At 38.2% G+C, this 17,318-nt stretch overlaps 1 protein-coding gene across 2 annotated transcripts in view; it reads left to right on the forward strand.

Annotated features, from left to right (window-relative positions):
• The window catches only part of LOC139939981 (peptide-N(4)-(N-acetyl-beta-glucosaminyl)asparagine amidase-like), a 34,092-nt gene extending 23,122 nt beyond the window's left edge, over nucleotides 1-10,970 (forward strand). For both annotated transcript variants that reach the window (XM_071936158.1, XM_071936159.1), the window contains exons 10-12: nucleotides 3,675-3,854; nucleotides 6,002-6,188; nucleotides 9,213-10,970. In XM_071936158.1, the coding sequence (XP_071792259.1) occupies nucleotides 3,675-3,854; nucleotides 6,002-6,188; nucleotides 9,213-9,391 (546 nt within the window). In that variant the 3' untranslated portion in view covers nucleotides 9,392-10,970. The remainder of the gene's footprint in view (nucleotides 1-3,674; nucleotides 3,855-6,001; nucleotides 6,189-9,212) is intronic.
• The last annotated feature ends 6,348 nt before the right edge of the window (nucleotides 10,971-17,318 follow it).

Here is a 17,318-nt window from a genome sequence, read left to right on the forward strand (position 1 = left end):
CGCTCTCCACCCCAGTGCAGTGGGTTCCTGTATATGACAACAATGCAGTCATGCACACATTGCTGTTATATTATGTTTGATGTGGTGTGTATGTGCCTGAAGCCATGGTGTGTGTACCCCATGCAGTAGTGCTAGCGTGCCAATGTTATAGTGCTTTTTTCTATGGTGACACTGTGTGTAGCCTTTTGTTGCAGTAGAAATTGAGTGGAATTCACCCAAGTCCTCAGGATTTTAGCAAATTCTTAACAACAACAACAAAATGCCCAAATCTAAGCTTTTCTATGGAAAAAGGAGGCGATTTACTGGGAACCAGCACACTGGTCCAATTGCAGTGCCCACCAAGCAACCAGGAGCGGTAAAGAAAAGTCGCAGTTTTCGTCAGAATGATCAGACTGTAGAGCGAGGAAGCTACAGGGGCGAATCTGCAGTGTCTGGGTTTGAGCTGAGAAATGTCACAGAGGTAGTGCAATGTTATTACGCCCTCCAAACACAAACTGTAGAGGGTGTCCTTTAATGCTTGCTTCAGCCTTTGCTTGATGAAACCATAGATGACACAGTTAGACCATGTTTTAACACCCCTATGCTCGCTCTGACACTGCTAATGTATTTTCTTGTATCAAAACCAGAACCCGACCCCTGACCCTATGTCTAACCCTAAGCAAACCCTAGTACATGTACAGTGTGTAAATCACAAGGGGGGGGGGGGGTTTGAATCTGAACATACATGGTCCTTCATGAACAAGTCACACCAAGTTCTAACACACCTATGTTCTGACACCCCCAATGTATTCTTTGTATCAAAACCCTAACCCTTACCTTGACCCCATCCTTAACCCTATCCCTAACTTTAACCCTACCCAAGAGTGTAGATGACAAGGGGGGGGGGGGCTGGCTAAACCAGAACTTAGGTTTAACCTTGAACAGTCACCTTCAAGGCTCTTAAAAGCTAGATGAAAATTACAGGCTCTAAAATGTTCTTATAACCTTTTTAGCAGTGGTGTCATATTGCGAAATAGTGTGCATCAGTCGGCTACATATGGGGGTACCTTGCAATAAGAAAATCCCTGTAAGCATGTGAGCATGTCTACCTGTTGGAACCGAGGTCTTTAAAGGGAAGGTGTTCTTTTGGTAATCACTCTTTAAATTGATGGAAAATAAAAACTTAGAACAAAGTATTAGAGCATTTTGAGCATCATTTTGCTATAAAGTAAAGTAAAGTAAGCTATGAGGATTGTTACTGTCGGTTCCCAGATTAATTATTCAAATTACGGTTTATTCTTATTGCGTGGACATAAACGCTTCGGATTGTTGTCAATATTTTTTTTAACTCGAACACCTCAGATACAGCCACACCAAAACTGAGTTTAGAGTAGAGATAAATTGGTTCTTTATTTACTTGTTTTTATAATACACAACAATTACCCTGACCATTTTTATATCAGCATAGCCTTTCATGTTTTTGTTTAATTTATATCTGAAATTCAATAGCAAGCCCTCACCGCCTTTGAATTTCTTTTGCCCTAGTATGCCCCTCCTCGTAAAAAAATAAAATAAAATAATTTAATAATAATATTCATAAAAAATGTATAAATAAATGGGAAAAAATTGTGTGGGCCTGATTGTGGCTAGAGGCGTTCAGAGATGACATGTTTCTCTCTTGCGAGTGAAACATTTGTTAGTTGAAGGTGTTAGTAGTCAGTACCAATGTCCTTCTAACACCTGTCCAGTACACAGTGTCCTTCTAAATGTCCTTCTAAAATTTAACGCCTGTCCATAGTGTTCAGATCCTAGCAAGCTGGGGCTGTTACTTAAAGGGAACATCTATAAAGGCACTGGGGCCAATTTCATAGAGCTGCTTAAGCACAAAATTTGCTTAAGCACGAAAATAGTTCACTTATTTTACACATGTTACTGGCAAAAATTTCATGCCACATACATTGATTGTGGCTGGTATTTAACTGTTGTTTACTTAGCATAACAATTTAGTGGAGTCTTAGCTGGTAATCTGATTTTACTAAGCAAGGATTTGTTTGCTTAAGCAAAATTTTGTGCTTAAGCAGCTCTATGAAATTGGGCCCTGGACACTATTGGTAGTTACTAAAAAATAATTATTAGCATAAAACCTAACTTGGTGACGAGTAATGGGGAGCTGTTGGTAGTATAAAACATTGTGTGAAACGGCTCCCTCTGAAGTGATGTAGTTTTCGAGAAAGAAGTAATTTTCCACGAATTTGATTTGTAGGACAAGGGTGTTTTTTCTTTCTTTATTATTTCGCAACTTCGTTGACTGATTGAGCTGAAATTTTCACCGGTTTGTTATTTTATGCATATGTTGAGATAGATGTACACCAATGGAGAAGACTCGGTCTTTGACAATTACCAATAGTGTCCAGTGAAATACCAGAGTTTGAATCCCGTGCTCTGAACCGCTAGGCCATGACACGCTAGGCCATTACACGCCATAGGGGTGGATCCAATTGGACTTGTCTCCGCCAAGATGTCACATTATCTTTTAAAATAGTCCCAACAGATCTTACCGTGCACTTCAGTTATCCTTAAATTGGATCCGGTTTTTGTTTATACAAATATCAATGATGTTTGTACAACGATAGTTGCTGCGATAAGTAAATAACGAGGTATGACTTTGAAAGTGGTTGAAATAGTAATGAATAATTCTCCTTTCAAACATTGATGTGAGTGATGCATCAATATTTGGTTGCTAAAGGACAGATGCAAACATGGTTTGTGTACGTTCTTCATGTTTAAAGGTTTTGGAAGGGCATTTCTATTCCAAGCCTACACACTAAAATACCCATTGTTGGTTAAGCTGCCAAAAAAACACACCACAACAGTTTCTGGTTTTTTTTCCCAGGGTTTTGTGTGGGAGATAAAATCGTCAGGGTTTTCTTAAAAGAGTGATGTAGTTTAGACCGACGAGACCGAGACCAACACTGTCCATCTGAGATCGAGGCCATTCTCAAGATCTTATAAAAAGAATTAAAAAATATAAAAATAATTGAATGTTGGTTTGTGTAATAAATTCTGTTGAACTTTTTCACCTTGTATCAAACCTCTTTTAGTTTTAACATTACTGCTGGTATGGACACAAACAGAGTTATATCACTGATTGTCTTAAGTCTCCTTTTTTGAAAATTTCCAGTGTTGATAAATAATGCCATGCTGGTTGGCACGGACAACTGAATGTTGGCAAAACATTATGTTAACCAAATTTAAAATATCTCCTATGCTTGTTTGCTTTGTATCCAACAAATTCCAAACTATTTTTGAATAGTTGTATGACATGGTTACAAACTCTGGCCATCCATTTTTGTTTTGCATTTATGGCTTTCCATAGTTTGCAAATCTCGGTTGGCAAAAACTTTGGCTGTGACGTTGCAAAAGAAAGGCCATGACTCTGAAACAAAGGGCACTTTGTTCTATAGACAGTTATGCACTATATGTCATTTGAGTAGGGCACCCTCACATTGGGCTTAAAGAAGGTTGCCTATCCAGGTGCCGCGCGTACAAACCTGTGCATTGTGATTGTTACGTAATCGATTTACCTCCAAGATGGTGGCTTGATGACATCAATGCATAAGGAAATCATGACTGATGTAGTGTCGCACCTTTATCGTGTTACTCTCTCTCTCTCTCTCGTTGTCTCTTAACACTAGGGTTATGTCTTCAAGTTGACTCCAGGGGAGACGTCCCAGAAGTGTTTGCATCTCAAGTACTGTCCCGCCTCCGATAAGTACATCCGCATATCCAGTGACAGCCAGCAGACAAAGGATTATCGGACTTGTGTTTATCAAAGCCAAAATATCTATCGCAAAGAGGAGTACGACTGGAATATGGTGAGTGTGGGCAACTGATTATTTTACTAAAAATAAAAGTTGTCGATATGCTATACGGGGTTTGAATGTTAGGTGATTGCGGGCGGGTGGCACTGCTGGAGCAATTGATACAACACTTTCAATGTTTGCGTTTTTGTACTATAGAAGAGGAGGATTATTATACAGTAACGTTAGTTTGGGCGGGTGATGGTGCAAGTATGGTAATAAAGTTATCAATGTTTATTATGATTTTTGATTTTGAGCCACAAAGAATGGGAGGATTTGAGTAATGTATGTTTGGGCAGTTGATGGTGGTTTAACTAATACAGCAATAAAGTTATCAATATTTGTACTACAACCAAGAGAACTGGATTAAGGTGAGTTTGGATGGATGGGTGATGCTGCTGCAAAGGCAGCAATAAAGTTATTAAAGTATGCTAATTGTACAACAACAAGAAGGAGTAGGATTTGATTAACTTAGGTTTGGGTGGTTGATGCTGGTGTAATAATTTCAGCGATAAAGTTATCAATATTTTTACTACTACCAAGAGAACTGGATTAAAGTGAGTTTGGATGGATGGGTGATGCTGCTGCAAAGGCAGCAATAAAGTTATTAAAATATGCTATTTGTACAACAAGAAGGAGTAGGATTTTTAGTAATGTAACCTTGGGCGATTGATGCTGGGGTAATTGATATAGCAATACAATTATCAATATATGCTTTGCCTATGATGTTAGAAGTTCAAACAGAACTCTTTCTGAGGTCAACTGAAGATCTCCCATTGGTCGGTAGTTTATATGGCGTGCAGGCCTGTATGCCTCGTCTTTGAAAGGGCAAGGGCACCAAGGCATTTTCTCCTTGGTAAAAGGCACCCTGTGAGGAAATTGTAAGTTTTTTAATGTAGCATTCCAAAGGAACCATCTAGATGATAACGGGATCATGGAGGCAATCGCCTCAGTTGCCATGATGAAGTATCAGGGCCCAATTTCATAGCACTGCTTAGCAGCCGATTTTATGCTTACTGTGCAATTTCTATTTCATAGCGCTGCTAACCGTAAGCATGCTAGCCTTCTGGTGCTTATCGCATGAAAATAAATGACGTCACAATGCAAATCCATGGTAAACACACAATTTGGCCGCCCAATTTTTCTGCTAACCTGTGAAATACGCTAAGGCTTAAGCAAATTTTTCTGCTACAGTAAGCGAAAATTTGCTTACTGTTAAGCAGCGCTATGAAATTGGGCCCAGGACTGGGCGTGTATGCATGGTCACGTTTCCATCGTTTGACCTTTGCAATGGCAGCCTGTGCAAGGGTGGTGGGTGTGATGACCAGATGCGACTTACCAGAATTCAGTGATTGCAAGGTGACGAAGAAGAAATTGATATATTAATCAATATGAAACGATATTGAACTTCCCCTAGCCCTATACATGTTTCATAGCCTAGGGACAACTAATAGCTTTCCAATTTAAAAATTTAGTTTTCATGCCAAAATTTCGCCCACTTATTCATTTCGGACTGTCGCTTGGAGGAAATGAGGAAGAAATACAACGGCTACAGGTGACTCAGTTTCAAGTGTAATGTGATGGTGAATCAAGGGTCATGCTCTGATGCATTTTACAGCCTCTAATATTTATGAGACTATGAGTGGGTGTAAAAAAGGTGATGATGCAAAAATTGATTCAACGGACATAGCATCCGTAAGCAATTAATTGTAGCATAAACAAGATATTGTTCAAGAGAGATTGTGCAGCTGTGTGATGGTGCTACATTATCAATGATGTTATCAATTTGTGGTGCTAAAGATTGCCATAACTGTGATCATGGATAGCTCCATGCTGTGGTTGATTAAAGCCTGATTTACACTTCACACGAAAGTGAGTGCATACAGAGTTTAAAATTAGCAGTGAAAGAAAATTTAAAATGTAACAATTCAACTGTAAACCCCTTTATCTTTGTTTCATTCTCTCACATCTCTTGGTGTTTCTACTTACACAACTTTTGAGGTTTTATCAGCGAGAAGCATAGATTATGCCATTTTTCAAATGAATAATGAAAATTGCAAATGATCTGAGTCAACAAATGTTTTGCTTGATCTTACCACACATGTAGCTGTAAGATTTAAGGACCACGAGTTCAACTTGAATTCGCTCTTATTCTTTCTCAGGTTTATGTTGCTCGAGACAGTGGGGATACACCTGGGCACATTGCCTGGCGTTTTGACCTCAAGGAGTCGGGACTTGTTGTAGAGAGTATCACTATCGCTGTTGCCGCCAAAACTTACCAAAATGGGAAAGTCGTCTGGAAGGTGTTTGCCGATGGTAGACCTCCAAAGGAGCTGCCAGTCAATGAAGGTGAGTAGGGTAGAAATTCATTTAGTGCTTCAATAGGTTTAAAGGAATGTTACAGAATTGGTAAGAAACAAAAATTGTGAAGATCACAGATTTTTGTAAAGTTTACACGGTCTAATGATGATGATAGTAGAAAGCATCCCTTTAAATATTTCTGTCTGAAATGTCATATTTCATGAGAAATAAATAATCTAACTTCGCAATTGGAGTTTATCGCTCAGTGAGCGCTTTATTCATTTTTATTTTGGCATCGATGCAATGCAAAATTTGTGTAATTGATTTTTCACTATTCTCCTGTGACCTAGATGGCCGATCGATCTCAAACTTCTACAGGTTTGTCAGTTTATGTATATGGTGGATTACATAAAGTGTTTACACTGCCAGCAACTGTTTTGTTCACAAAATACAATTCTGTAATGTTCCTTTAAGAGAAGATTTAAACTCATTTGTATTTTGCATATCTTATTACTCATTTTCATCAGACTCAAAGTCCACATTAAAAAAACTTTTCTTCCTTAAGATATTACACAGTGAGGTATTATACTTCCTTAATTGAACAAAAAAAGTGGTCCGGTGTAAAATATTGCCCATTGAATTGACCAGAGTGATTTTGAATGTCTTAGACCCTCACAGTACGCTGGTTAAAAAAACAAGTGATGTCATTCAGTTTTACTTTTAAGGTACTATTGTTTTTAGAAACTGCAAATGAAAAGTCTAGAAGCAATGGCTGCAGTCAGGGCATACACAAGTTCAAAGTTGATTTCTAAAACTTTGCTGTGGACTGCACAATTTGAACTTTCACAAAGTTAATTTTAAGGTTAATCGGCTGAGTTTGGTTTATGTACACGTATCTGTCTCAAAACCATCAGAATTCCCTCTGGCGGTGAAAATGATATTTTCAACAGTACGGCTTTTTGCAAAAAAAAATTTGGTTTATCAGCACAAGTGTAACTCAAACTCATCTAATCTGAACCTTATAATGGGGACCATAAATTGGCTTTGCTCCCACACACCAGCAAGCTGGGTACGCACCTCAGAGCAGTTTATTGCCTCCGACTTGGCAGTAAAAATTGCTCTGTGTGATAAGATCTTGAGGTTGTGTGTGCAACTTAGAGCAAGAGGAAGATTAGAAACTTCACCCAAGCTTACATATGGAAAGTATGAGTTAGGAAGTTTACTCTAACCTTTTAGCAAGAGAAAGTGTTACATAATGGAGAAACCAAATACTTATCCCGTAAAGGTATAAATGTCATTGGGTATTTAATCGGTTACACACCTTTGTTTCGACACCCCTATATGTTTCGATACCTTTTAGTGTATTTTCCTGTTCCTTATTCTAATCCTAACCCTAACTCTTGCGTGTGAATCATGAGGGGGGATTTCGGAACATACATGTAGGGTTGCTGGAACTTAGTGGTGTTAGAATACAGCCAGTCGCCCTTTTATCATTTAAAGGATTCAGTGTACTTTTTCAAAATGTCCACAGATATACTCTAAACTTGTTGAAGATAACGATTGAATTTGAAGATGACACTGTAGAAAGCTTCCTTTCAAATATTACTTACTGAAGTGCTGTAGGTTTTGAGAAATTACTTAAACAAGTCGCAAAATAATTTTGTTTCAGTGAGACAACAATTGTTTTAGCAAGGAAAAAATCTTTTAACCAGTTATGATATTATACCATAACATACCATAACTGGTTTATAGGTAGTTCCATGCTAAAAACTGAGACGATAGTTATTTTTGTGACATGTTTTTACTCAATTCTCAAAAACTACAGCACCTCAGTAAGTAATATTTGAAGGAAAGCTTTCTACTATCATTATCTTGGAACTGTGCAAGTTCAGTGTAAATCTGTGGACATTGTGTTTTGTGTTTGAAAAAAGTACATGGATCCTTTACACATCCTCAAGTTTAAGGCATCCATAACTCAGCTTTTATTTTTTTATAAAATACAATGGGCACGTTTGCAAGGTAAACAAGGATTATATAATAATACAAGTTGTGTATTATCTGTGATGTTTTGTACAAAAATTTCTGGTTTTTTTCTTCCCTCTTATTGAGGAATGGGGAAAAAAACTAAAGTGTCTTTGGAAAACTTCCTCTTACATGGCACTACCTCAGACACCTCCCTCGGTATTTGGTACTGGTGTCAAGTTTCGAGTCAAATAGGCTTTTTAATGCAGAAGATTGTTTAAGTCACAAATAGTTTTAACAGGGACAGAGGAGTATCGGGGAGGGACAGAGTTGCTACGCTACACTTCAATCATTTATTGAGGGAAAGTTAATACCAATATAAACCACAAGGGAAACTGACTGGGTAAACTTTGAAATGATTTTTGGGGTTGAACAAAGAATTGACTAGAGTGGGATTCGAACCAACGACCTCCGGATTAACGTGCCGGCGCTCTACCAACTGAGCTATCTAGCCCTATATTGGCGTTGTCCCTATTTTGTCAATATCTTTGTTCGGGGGTGCCAGTCAGAAGCCATACCTAAGGAGTGTTAACTGTTCTGTATTAGCGTCATTTTTTGCATGCACATTGAAAATGTACCCCCTTATAAAAATGTACTACTTATAAGGCAATGACAACAACATGAATAAGTAACTCCCATTCATTGATTCATTCATTCACAAACCTAATGGACCATTGAATTGAATTGAATTGAATTGTTTTAATCATCAAGTTTAACAAATACATGAATTTCAAATTCCAATTGTACAGCAACATACAAAATATTAAAATGTAAAAATATAGCCGGACCACCTTCAAATTGAAGAACTCCTTAAGGGTGCAGACAGTTTTAAATGCATCAAATTCCCTCTTGATTTTCTAATGATCAGAAAAAGCAAATGTTTACCTAGCACTTAAGAGATCGCCTCAAAACTTCCTATCCGTTCTTTTCCACTATGAAAACCTAACAATTTATTCATTGTTTTTCCCCTCTTGTGAAGACTGATGGTTCTGAGTTTGTTTTTTTCATTTCTGATTGTCCTTTTTTTCTTTTTCTCTCTCCCTCTCTCAGAAATCCAATTCACAACAATTACCGCTCCGATTTCCGGCGAGGACAACATTAACCTGAGTGCCGATCTCACGGGGGGAACCGGTGATGTTGCCTACCAGCACGCTCAGATTTTCCGCATTGGCTTGGAAGATTACGACAGGTACCCTCTGGACATTATGATAAGGCTAAAAGCTAAGTAGGGGCTGTGCATACATGAGCCAGTCATGGAATTGTTTTAAGTTTAAAGCCAGAGTCAAACTGCAGCTATATCGAAAACGATAACAATCACCATGCAAAGAGATCATATTCTATTGGTTGAATGAGCATGTGCGTATTCTGTGTGGAGCAATTCAACCAATTGAATGCGTTCTCTTTGCGTCGTGATCGTTATTGTTTTTGTTATCGATGCAGTGTGACTCGGCCTTTACTCTTTCAAATTTTCTGTTTCTCAATGACATTTATGGGTTTTTTTTCCTGTTTATGTTTTATTTTGATTAACCACAGGAAATTTGACAATGGTGTTAAAATGACAGTTATTTTTTGATTCTGAGTTTTTTTTTTTTTTTACATAAAGGAGACTCTTCAGCAGCTATTTTTTAAGGCAGGGTATATTGTTGGTAATTTGTCAAAGACCAGGGGTGGATTTCACAAAGGGTTAAGACTAGTCTTATCTCGAGAAAGGTCGTCCTAAATTAAGACTAGCCATAAGTTTTTTATATCTCCTAGGACTAGTCCTAAGTTAGGACTAAGTCCCCTGGTGTATACCAACAAATGCATACTAACCAACTAATACGCAAGTTTAGGATCAATTGGTCATCAAAGTTGTGTCCCACTTATTGAATGAACAGTCTAAGGGGTAGGGGGTTGAGGAATGACCCATGGGACAATTGGTTCTAGGTTGTCACACCACTGTGGTAGGCTTCAGGGTATGTTTCTCCAAACTTTGGCCGAACACAAACACCTAAATTTAGCTTTTATTATAAATCAAGTTTAAATCATATCAAAGATGAAGCTAACATTTTCATTACAATTAAAAATTAAGTTTTTTCCCTTCTTTTTTGATATTAATGAGGATATTATCATAGTTGTATATTGTTTTAAAATTCATAAATGAGGGTAATGATTATTATAAAGTTATATATTAATTTCAAATTTATAAGTATATTTAGTTCCCATCCAAAGAAAAACCAACTACCATTTCCAGAACCAAAAGAGGATGGGGTTTAAACAATAAAATAGCAATAAGTTAAAACTAAAAAATAAACAAATAAAATAAAAACACAGTATGAAACAACATACCCATAGCAGTTCACAAATTGTTTCTTATTGAAAGTCCAAATTATTTTGGCTAACATGAACTTTTGTAAATGATTTTTTTTTTTTCAGCAATTGTTTCCTTCAATTCAGAACGACCTTTGTATAGTGGAAATCCAAGCGTGCGCTTTGTGTTCATGATTAATGTGAATTGGTCGTCATGGACTTAGAACTGTAATCACTGTGTCTCTGCGGTCTGTTGATGGTCAATTATTTTATGGGGTGGTTGTATCACGAAATATCCTTCATTGAAAAAAGTTTATAAATAGGTCTACTTGAAATTAAAGGGAATGGACAACATTGGGCATGTGTCAGCCAAAAAGTTTGAAGTCAATAACCCCCAGGTAAACAATTTGGCATGATTTGTACACTGTACCCCTTTAATTTGGCTCTCAAATATGTTATCTGTATGATATTTTGAGGGCCTACAAACTTTTAATCAGGACGATGCTCTGTTTTTTCTTTTTCTGTGGTGCACTCCGTGTGTGAGATAGGCTATTTCTGAGTTGGATTTGAAACTTTGCATTGTGGGAATATGATATGGAAATGTTGGCGCCATGCGGTAACGCCATGTTATGACTATCCCTAAATGAATTTGTGGGGGGGGGGGGGGGTGATTCTGAATAAAAACCGTTGGTTTCAACTCTACATTTCGATCAGTATGCTCTGATAGTCTTCTGAAGCTGGACTCTGATACTGCATTTCTGAAACAACCTGTCTGGTATTTCTGAAACAACTTATGATGCTAGTTCTTATAAACACCTAACTACCTCAGAGTAGATGATTTGTGGGTCAGGAATTCTCGTAGTAGTATCTTTGTATGAGATAATGTTACCTTGTGAAATGAGTCACCGTTTATTTATCAGGACATGCGAGTGTGAATGTGATCGCAGTTCCCTTCAAGATATCACGTCTCCCACTGCACTGTCAGCCACTGCACTGTGTACACAACTTGTCAGTTGGTCGTCCTTCTGAAGATTCAGGTGAACAACATTTAGTGATGCTCAACTTGAATCAATTTTACAGGCTTTATTTTCTTGGTGAAGATGAAGCTGTGTACCAAGTGAGGTCTTTTGGCCGTGGTGTGATGGTCATGTGAACAAGCGCTGAAGAAAAATCCTATTCTTCATCACTGGTGAAAACCTTGTATGGACATGGGTGAGTCCACAGAGTGTTTCAAAACCCTGCCTCATGTGGACCTCTTTTGTTCTCAGGTCCCCTTTGTATGCTTACCCACACACACAAGCTTGTATACGCCTGCAACCGTGGACCTCCTATTGTCCCTCTTGTATTCATACAAACGCTCCCATTAGGTTTGTGCTCGTTTCCAACTGTGGACCTCTCCCTAACCGTGGACCCTATTATCCTCTTTTGTTATAGCTCCCCAGTTTGAATGTGTAGATATTCACACAAACAACAACCATGTGGATCCAGCCCTGCTATTGTTGTTTCATTATTTCCCTTTTTTTCTTTTCTTTTTAAAGTTTTCCCTTGTGGGGCCCAGGTTGAACAACAAAATTTCATTGTGGGGTCCATTCTTCCAATATGGTACTTCCATTGATCTCCTGTGGGGTGCCACTACTCACTAGAACCAAGAAAACCTTGTGGTTCCATTGTTATAATTACCATGTAAGTTGTAAGCCTTTGACACACAATTTCTTGTGGAGAACCTGCAGCCGATTTCACGAAACGCTAGGATTAATCCTATCTCGAGTAACTCGTCCTAACTTGGGATCAATCTCAAGGTCTGCATGCTACAGTGCAGGGTCGGGACTCGTCCTAAGTCCTAAGATTAATCCTAAGTTAGGAAGAGTTTGTTGAAATCGACTGCTGGTGTTTTAAGAATGTCCACATGGAGACATTATTGTTTCCGTTTTTTTGGGTTGTCCCCTGTCACCATGTATAAGGTACCTGAGAGCATGGAGGTAGCTACCTCCTTTTATGAGAGTAAAAGCACGGTCACACAGGCCCCGAGAACGAAAACGAGAACGATTGCGGCAATTGAACAGCAATTGCGGAAACCAGGCCCTGATAAAAATTAGAACGAGAACAATAAAAATGCATGCCCTCGATTGGTTGAATTGCTTTACGCAGAATACGACCACGCTTATTCAACCAATCGAATGCGTGCATTTTTATTGTTCTCGTTCAAATTTTTATCAGGGCCTGGTTTCCGCAATTGCTGTTCTATTTTTCCTTTTATGAAGAAATCCTCTATTGGTAATTTACTAGCTAGAACAAAGAAATGTTGTTAAGGAAGCATCCTTCCAGCAGGCAAAGTAGTGAAGTACCTAATAGTAAATTGCCTCATGTAAGCACACCCTCACACAACATAAAAAAAGTACCATACTTTCATTAGTGGCCATAGTGAACGACGAACGAATACTGTGCAAATAAACCCACCAATTGACTTACTGGGTGATGGGCTACGGGAAAATGTGACATGGTCTCAAAATTAGGTTAATGGATGTGATCAGCGAGTCATTCAATTAGACTAAAGCGTATTTAGCAGTTTTTAAATTGAATCTGAGTTTGTCCGGACGCATGGCTTTTAAACTATGATTAATGATTATTTCAAAAGAAACTGTCGCTCTCCACATCAAACACTCTTCTGTAATAAAAATTAATTACGCGAAATGTTATGATTATTATGTCAAAGCCACTGATGTGCACATTGTTTGGTAATTGTCAAAGACCAGTATTCTCACTTGGTGTATCTGAACATATACAGACAAAAACAAATCTTAGAACATTATTGGACTTAATTGGTCGTCGAAGTTGCAAGGGAATAATGAAAGAAAAACACACTTGCTGCACGTGTGCCTTCAGATTCCTAAAAAGGGCTTTAGGTCTGAAGTCTTTTAACATTTGAGTGAGAACCTACCCCTTTTTCAAAAACTATATACTTCTGAGGGAGCCGTTTCTCACAATGTTTATACTATCAAAAACTCCGTTGCTCGTTATATACCATGCTAACAATAATTTTGAGTATTTATCTTGAAGCAATCGTGGGTTTCCAGTCTTTTGTTTGGGTATCACCCCATCCTCCCATACTGCAAGGAAGCTTGGCTATATGACGTCATGAGATTACCTCGAGTCCAAAGAATGAGAAACCGAGTTGATACCACAATTGCGTTCCTTCCGTTGCAACAGGAGACTTATTATTATTCGACCCCAGGCGAGGTTTTCCAACCCCGATTCCCCAGACAAGACCCCAGGTTAGCTTTATCACCTTCAAATTCCCTAGACTGGCACCGTTTGAATGGATTTCTGAGCACATTATACGCTTCCCAAATGTAAAATTTAGTGTGCGATGTTGATGTTTTGGCCTATAGCCACAAATAAATGTTATCTTTTGGGACTTAATTACTTGGAATTGGTTCACTTGGCTTGGGGGGAAAGGGGGAAACAAAAGGCTTGATATTAAGTTCTCTTATGTAGGGCGCCCTGTTGAATACAGGCCTATGTAAGGTCAGTGTACAGTGTTGGTGTTATTGCCATAGATAAGTGTATCCTTTGAGTTGGTAGACTTTGGGATTTTTTTATTTTTATTTTATTTTATAATTTAAACCAGAAAGCTTTCAGTACCCTTTTGTATGGTGCACTTCAATGGATGAGAGGTCAAGAAAAGGCCCCCCTCTTCTCTGGCTCATCCTGCACGCCGCGCCGTTACTTTTTTAGTTAAACAAAATAGTTGTCTGAAATTTTACCTAAGTTCTAATGTTTCGCTCTCTAACCCTCAGGAAAAGAAAGAGAAATAAGATCATCGATAGGTAAAAGTATATCATATTTATTAATGGAATAAAATTTAGATTATGAGTAAATTTACTTCACTTTCAACCCCCCCCCCTTCCAGAAAAAATATATAATACAGAACATGAAAAACTAAGCACAACAATTTTCGGCCATTTCATAACCACCCATTTCTTCGAAGTGAAATGTTTTCTTGAAATGCTTTATACCAATGAAAGCTACTGTATGGACTTCTATCTAAATAGCTTTAATGCCATTAACTTTAAGAGTGATTACAAAAAAAAAACGTTTCTTCCCTTTAACATGCTTTTTCCATCGTGGACATGACACTTTCATACAGATTTGGTTTAAGTGAACACAGGGGGGAAGTTATAAAAGGACCACCATTAATAAATGGGACTTGGGTTTTGACTGTTACGGATTTAATAAGCAATTATCTGACAAAGCCACGTGCCTTTTTATCGCTCGGTCGGTAATGTCAAAAGCAAAATGTTCAATCATTAATGTAATGCAATGTTTGCCCCCCCCCCCTCCCATCCCCTTCACCATTGGCTTTAATTTTAAAGGGTCTATGTACTTTTTGTAGGACAAAAAACCACAATGTCAGCAGATTGACATTAAAGTTACACAGTTTGAAGATAATGATGGTAGAAATCTTCCCTGAATATATTACTTGCTGAGGTGCTGTAGTTTTTTAGAAATGAGTAAAACAATGTCATGAAAATAATTTTCGTTTTAGGGATCATGAGACGAAAATTATTTTAGCATGTAAAAAAAAACCGTACTTAAATGAAATTGTTTTACTCGTTTCTCAAAAACTACAGCACCTCAGCAACTAATATTTAAAGGTACGCTTTCTACTATCATTATCTTAAAACGGTGTAAGTTTGATGTGAAACTGTGGACATTGTGTTTTGTGTTACAAAAAGTACCCAAGTCCTTAAACGAAAGCAATTTGAGTTTTTTAGTTCAACCAACACCATACCTACAAAGTACTCTATTTGTAATGAGACCAACAAAGCACACTGCTTGAAACATTGGGCATTTTCTCAGAACCACAAAACAGCTGTATATTAATACAGTGTAAAACTTGGGGAATGTTGGCTGTTAATCTGTTTTTGTTAAGCAAATGTTCATGTGCTTAGCAGGTTTGTGTGCTTTTTCAGGCTTTATGAAACGGGGCCATGGTTGTGAATCGTCGTCGTCGTCCTATGAGTCATGGCTGACCCTTTGTGACCCTGGTTATGATGTAGTTCCACTTCTGTCTATCCAGTGCAGATCGATAAGCAACATTCATTGATAAGCCCGTGAGTTCTTTGATTCCGTCTGTCCAACGAAGTTTTTGACGGCCACGTCGGCGACTACCTGCAACACATACTTGCATAAAGATCTTCTTTATGTGAATATAAAACACCATTATTATAAACTATAAAGATACAGGTGGGAGTTGTTGAACGGTAGGTGGCAGGATTAGCTACGGCCCCCGAGTATACAAACTTTTAAAAACGACATCTTTGGGGTTGGACCCCAATACAAAAGGTATTTGGTTATTGTTTAAGGTTGAATCAGAATTCGATCATGTTGAGAGTTATTCCATCCAAGATTAGGCTAGGGATTCTGCTCAAGTCAAGGGATTTCATTCATCAAATTAAATGAGGTGAAAAACATTGCCATGAACAACCTCACACCATGAAACTCCACCTCTTTACGAGAATTGCCCCATTTATCAAAATAAAGAGTTTCATTGCAGGAAGTTACTTTAATGGGTTGAAATAACCGTGCTGAATGCGCTCTTATCAATGTATCTTCCCAACCCTTAAAAAAATTAAAGATCAGAAGGGACCACTTTGGAAAGGACAAACCCTAAAACAGTGACTGCTAATGTTGAAAAGGGAACATTTTGTTCTAATCTTCCAGCCGGGAAAATAGTAACCGTGCCGAATTGGCGGCTAATCCAATAGCCTGCAATCCCTTGATGTCTCAGTTATTAGTTTATAATCAACCCCCAGGAAAGATGAGTGGGTACTATTAAGGGAAGTAATGATACGGAGTCCAGAAGAACTTTTTTTCTAGGGGTTTACAGTTTTCCTTGAGGGGTTTCAGCGGCTTTTATCACCGTCTTAAGAGGCTCTTGGCGGCTTGACGACTGGCCAATATAAGGGAGGTTGAGGGGGGGGGGGGACTGGCAAGGCGGTAGTGGGGAAGAAGGGTAGTTTGTACCATCATTTCCTTCCTCTATGGTGCCATCGAGGCACAACCTTTCAATGTTATTACATTGCCATTGACTATGGAACGAATGTTTTATGCCAGGGCCAAATCTCATAGAGCCTATAAGCGCAACAAAAGTATGATTATCAGAATCAGGTTACCATCCTTTTTTTTTTTTTTGCTCAGTAGAAAATCTTCGAGCAATAAGTTATACTTAGGTAGCTCTATGCAAATTGGGCACTGACCATCAAACCACCTCGTTCCCAATCACAGTGGTACGATTCTGCTTAAAGGGAAGGCACACGTTTGGTAATTGTCAAAGATCAGTCTTCTCACTTCTCAACTTAAGCATAAAATAACAAACCTGTGAAAATTTGAGCTAAATTGGTCATCAAAGTTGCGAGAAAATTATGAGAGAAGAACTACCTTGTTGGACGAAATTTTTCGCTTTCAGATATAGGGATAAAAGACTTCTGGCTAGAAGTCCTTTATATTTTTTTAGTGAAAATCTATGCTACTTCAGAGGGAACCGTTTCTCACAATGTTGTATACTAGCAACGGCTCTCCAATGCTCGTTACCAAGTCGGTTTTTAAGTTAATATTTGTTTTGAGTAATTACCAAACGTGTACCTTCCCTTTGATTATTTTGTTCACCGTGGAAAGGAATCTGGTTTGGGTCAACCTATTTTGCAGCATTTCCTGATTTACCATTAAGGCATTGTCAAAACAGATGATCACTGCTGGATTGCGCATGACGTCATTGCCCGCCACATTTAACTTTTAAAAAAAACACCATTTTGTATTTTTTATACTGGCTATAAAAAAAATACCGGAAATTAATTATATCATTTA

Source organism: Asterias amurensis, chromosome 7 (genome assembly GCF_032118995.1).
Source record: "Asterias amurensis chromosome 7, ASM3211899v1".
NCBI lineage: Eukaryota > Metazoa > Echinodermata > Asteroidea > Forcipulatida > Asteriidae > Asterias > Asterias amurensis.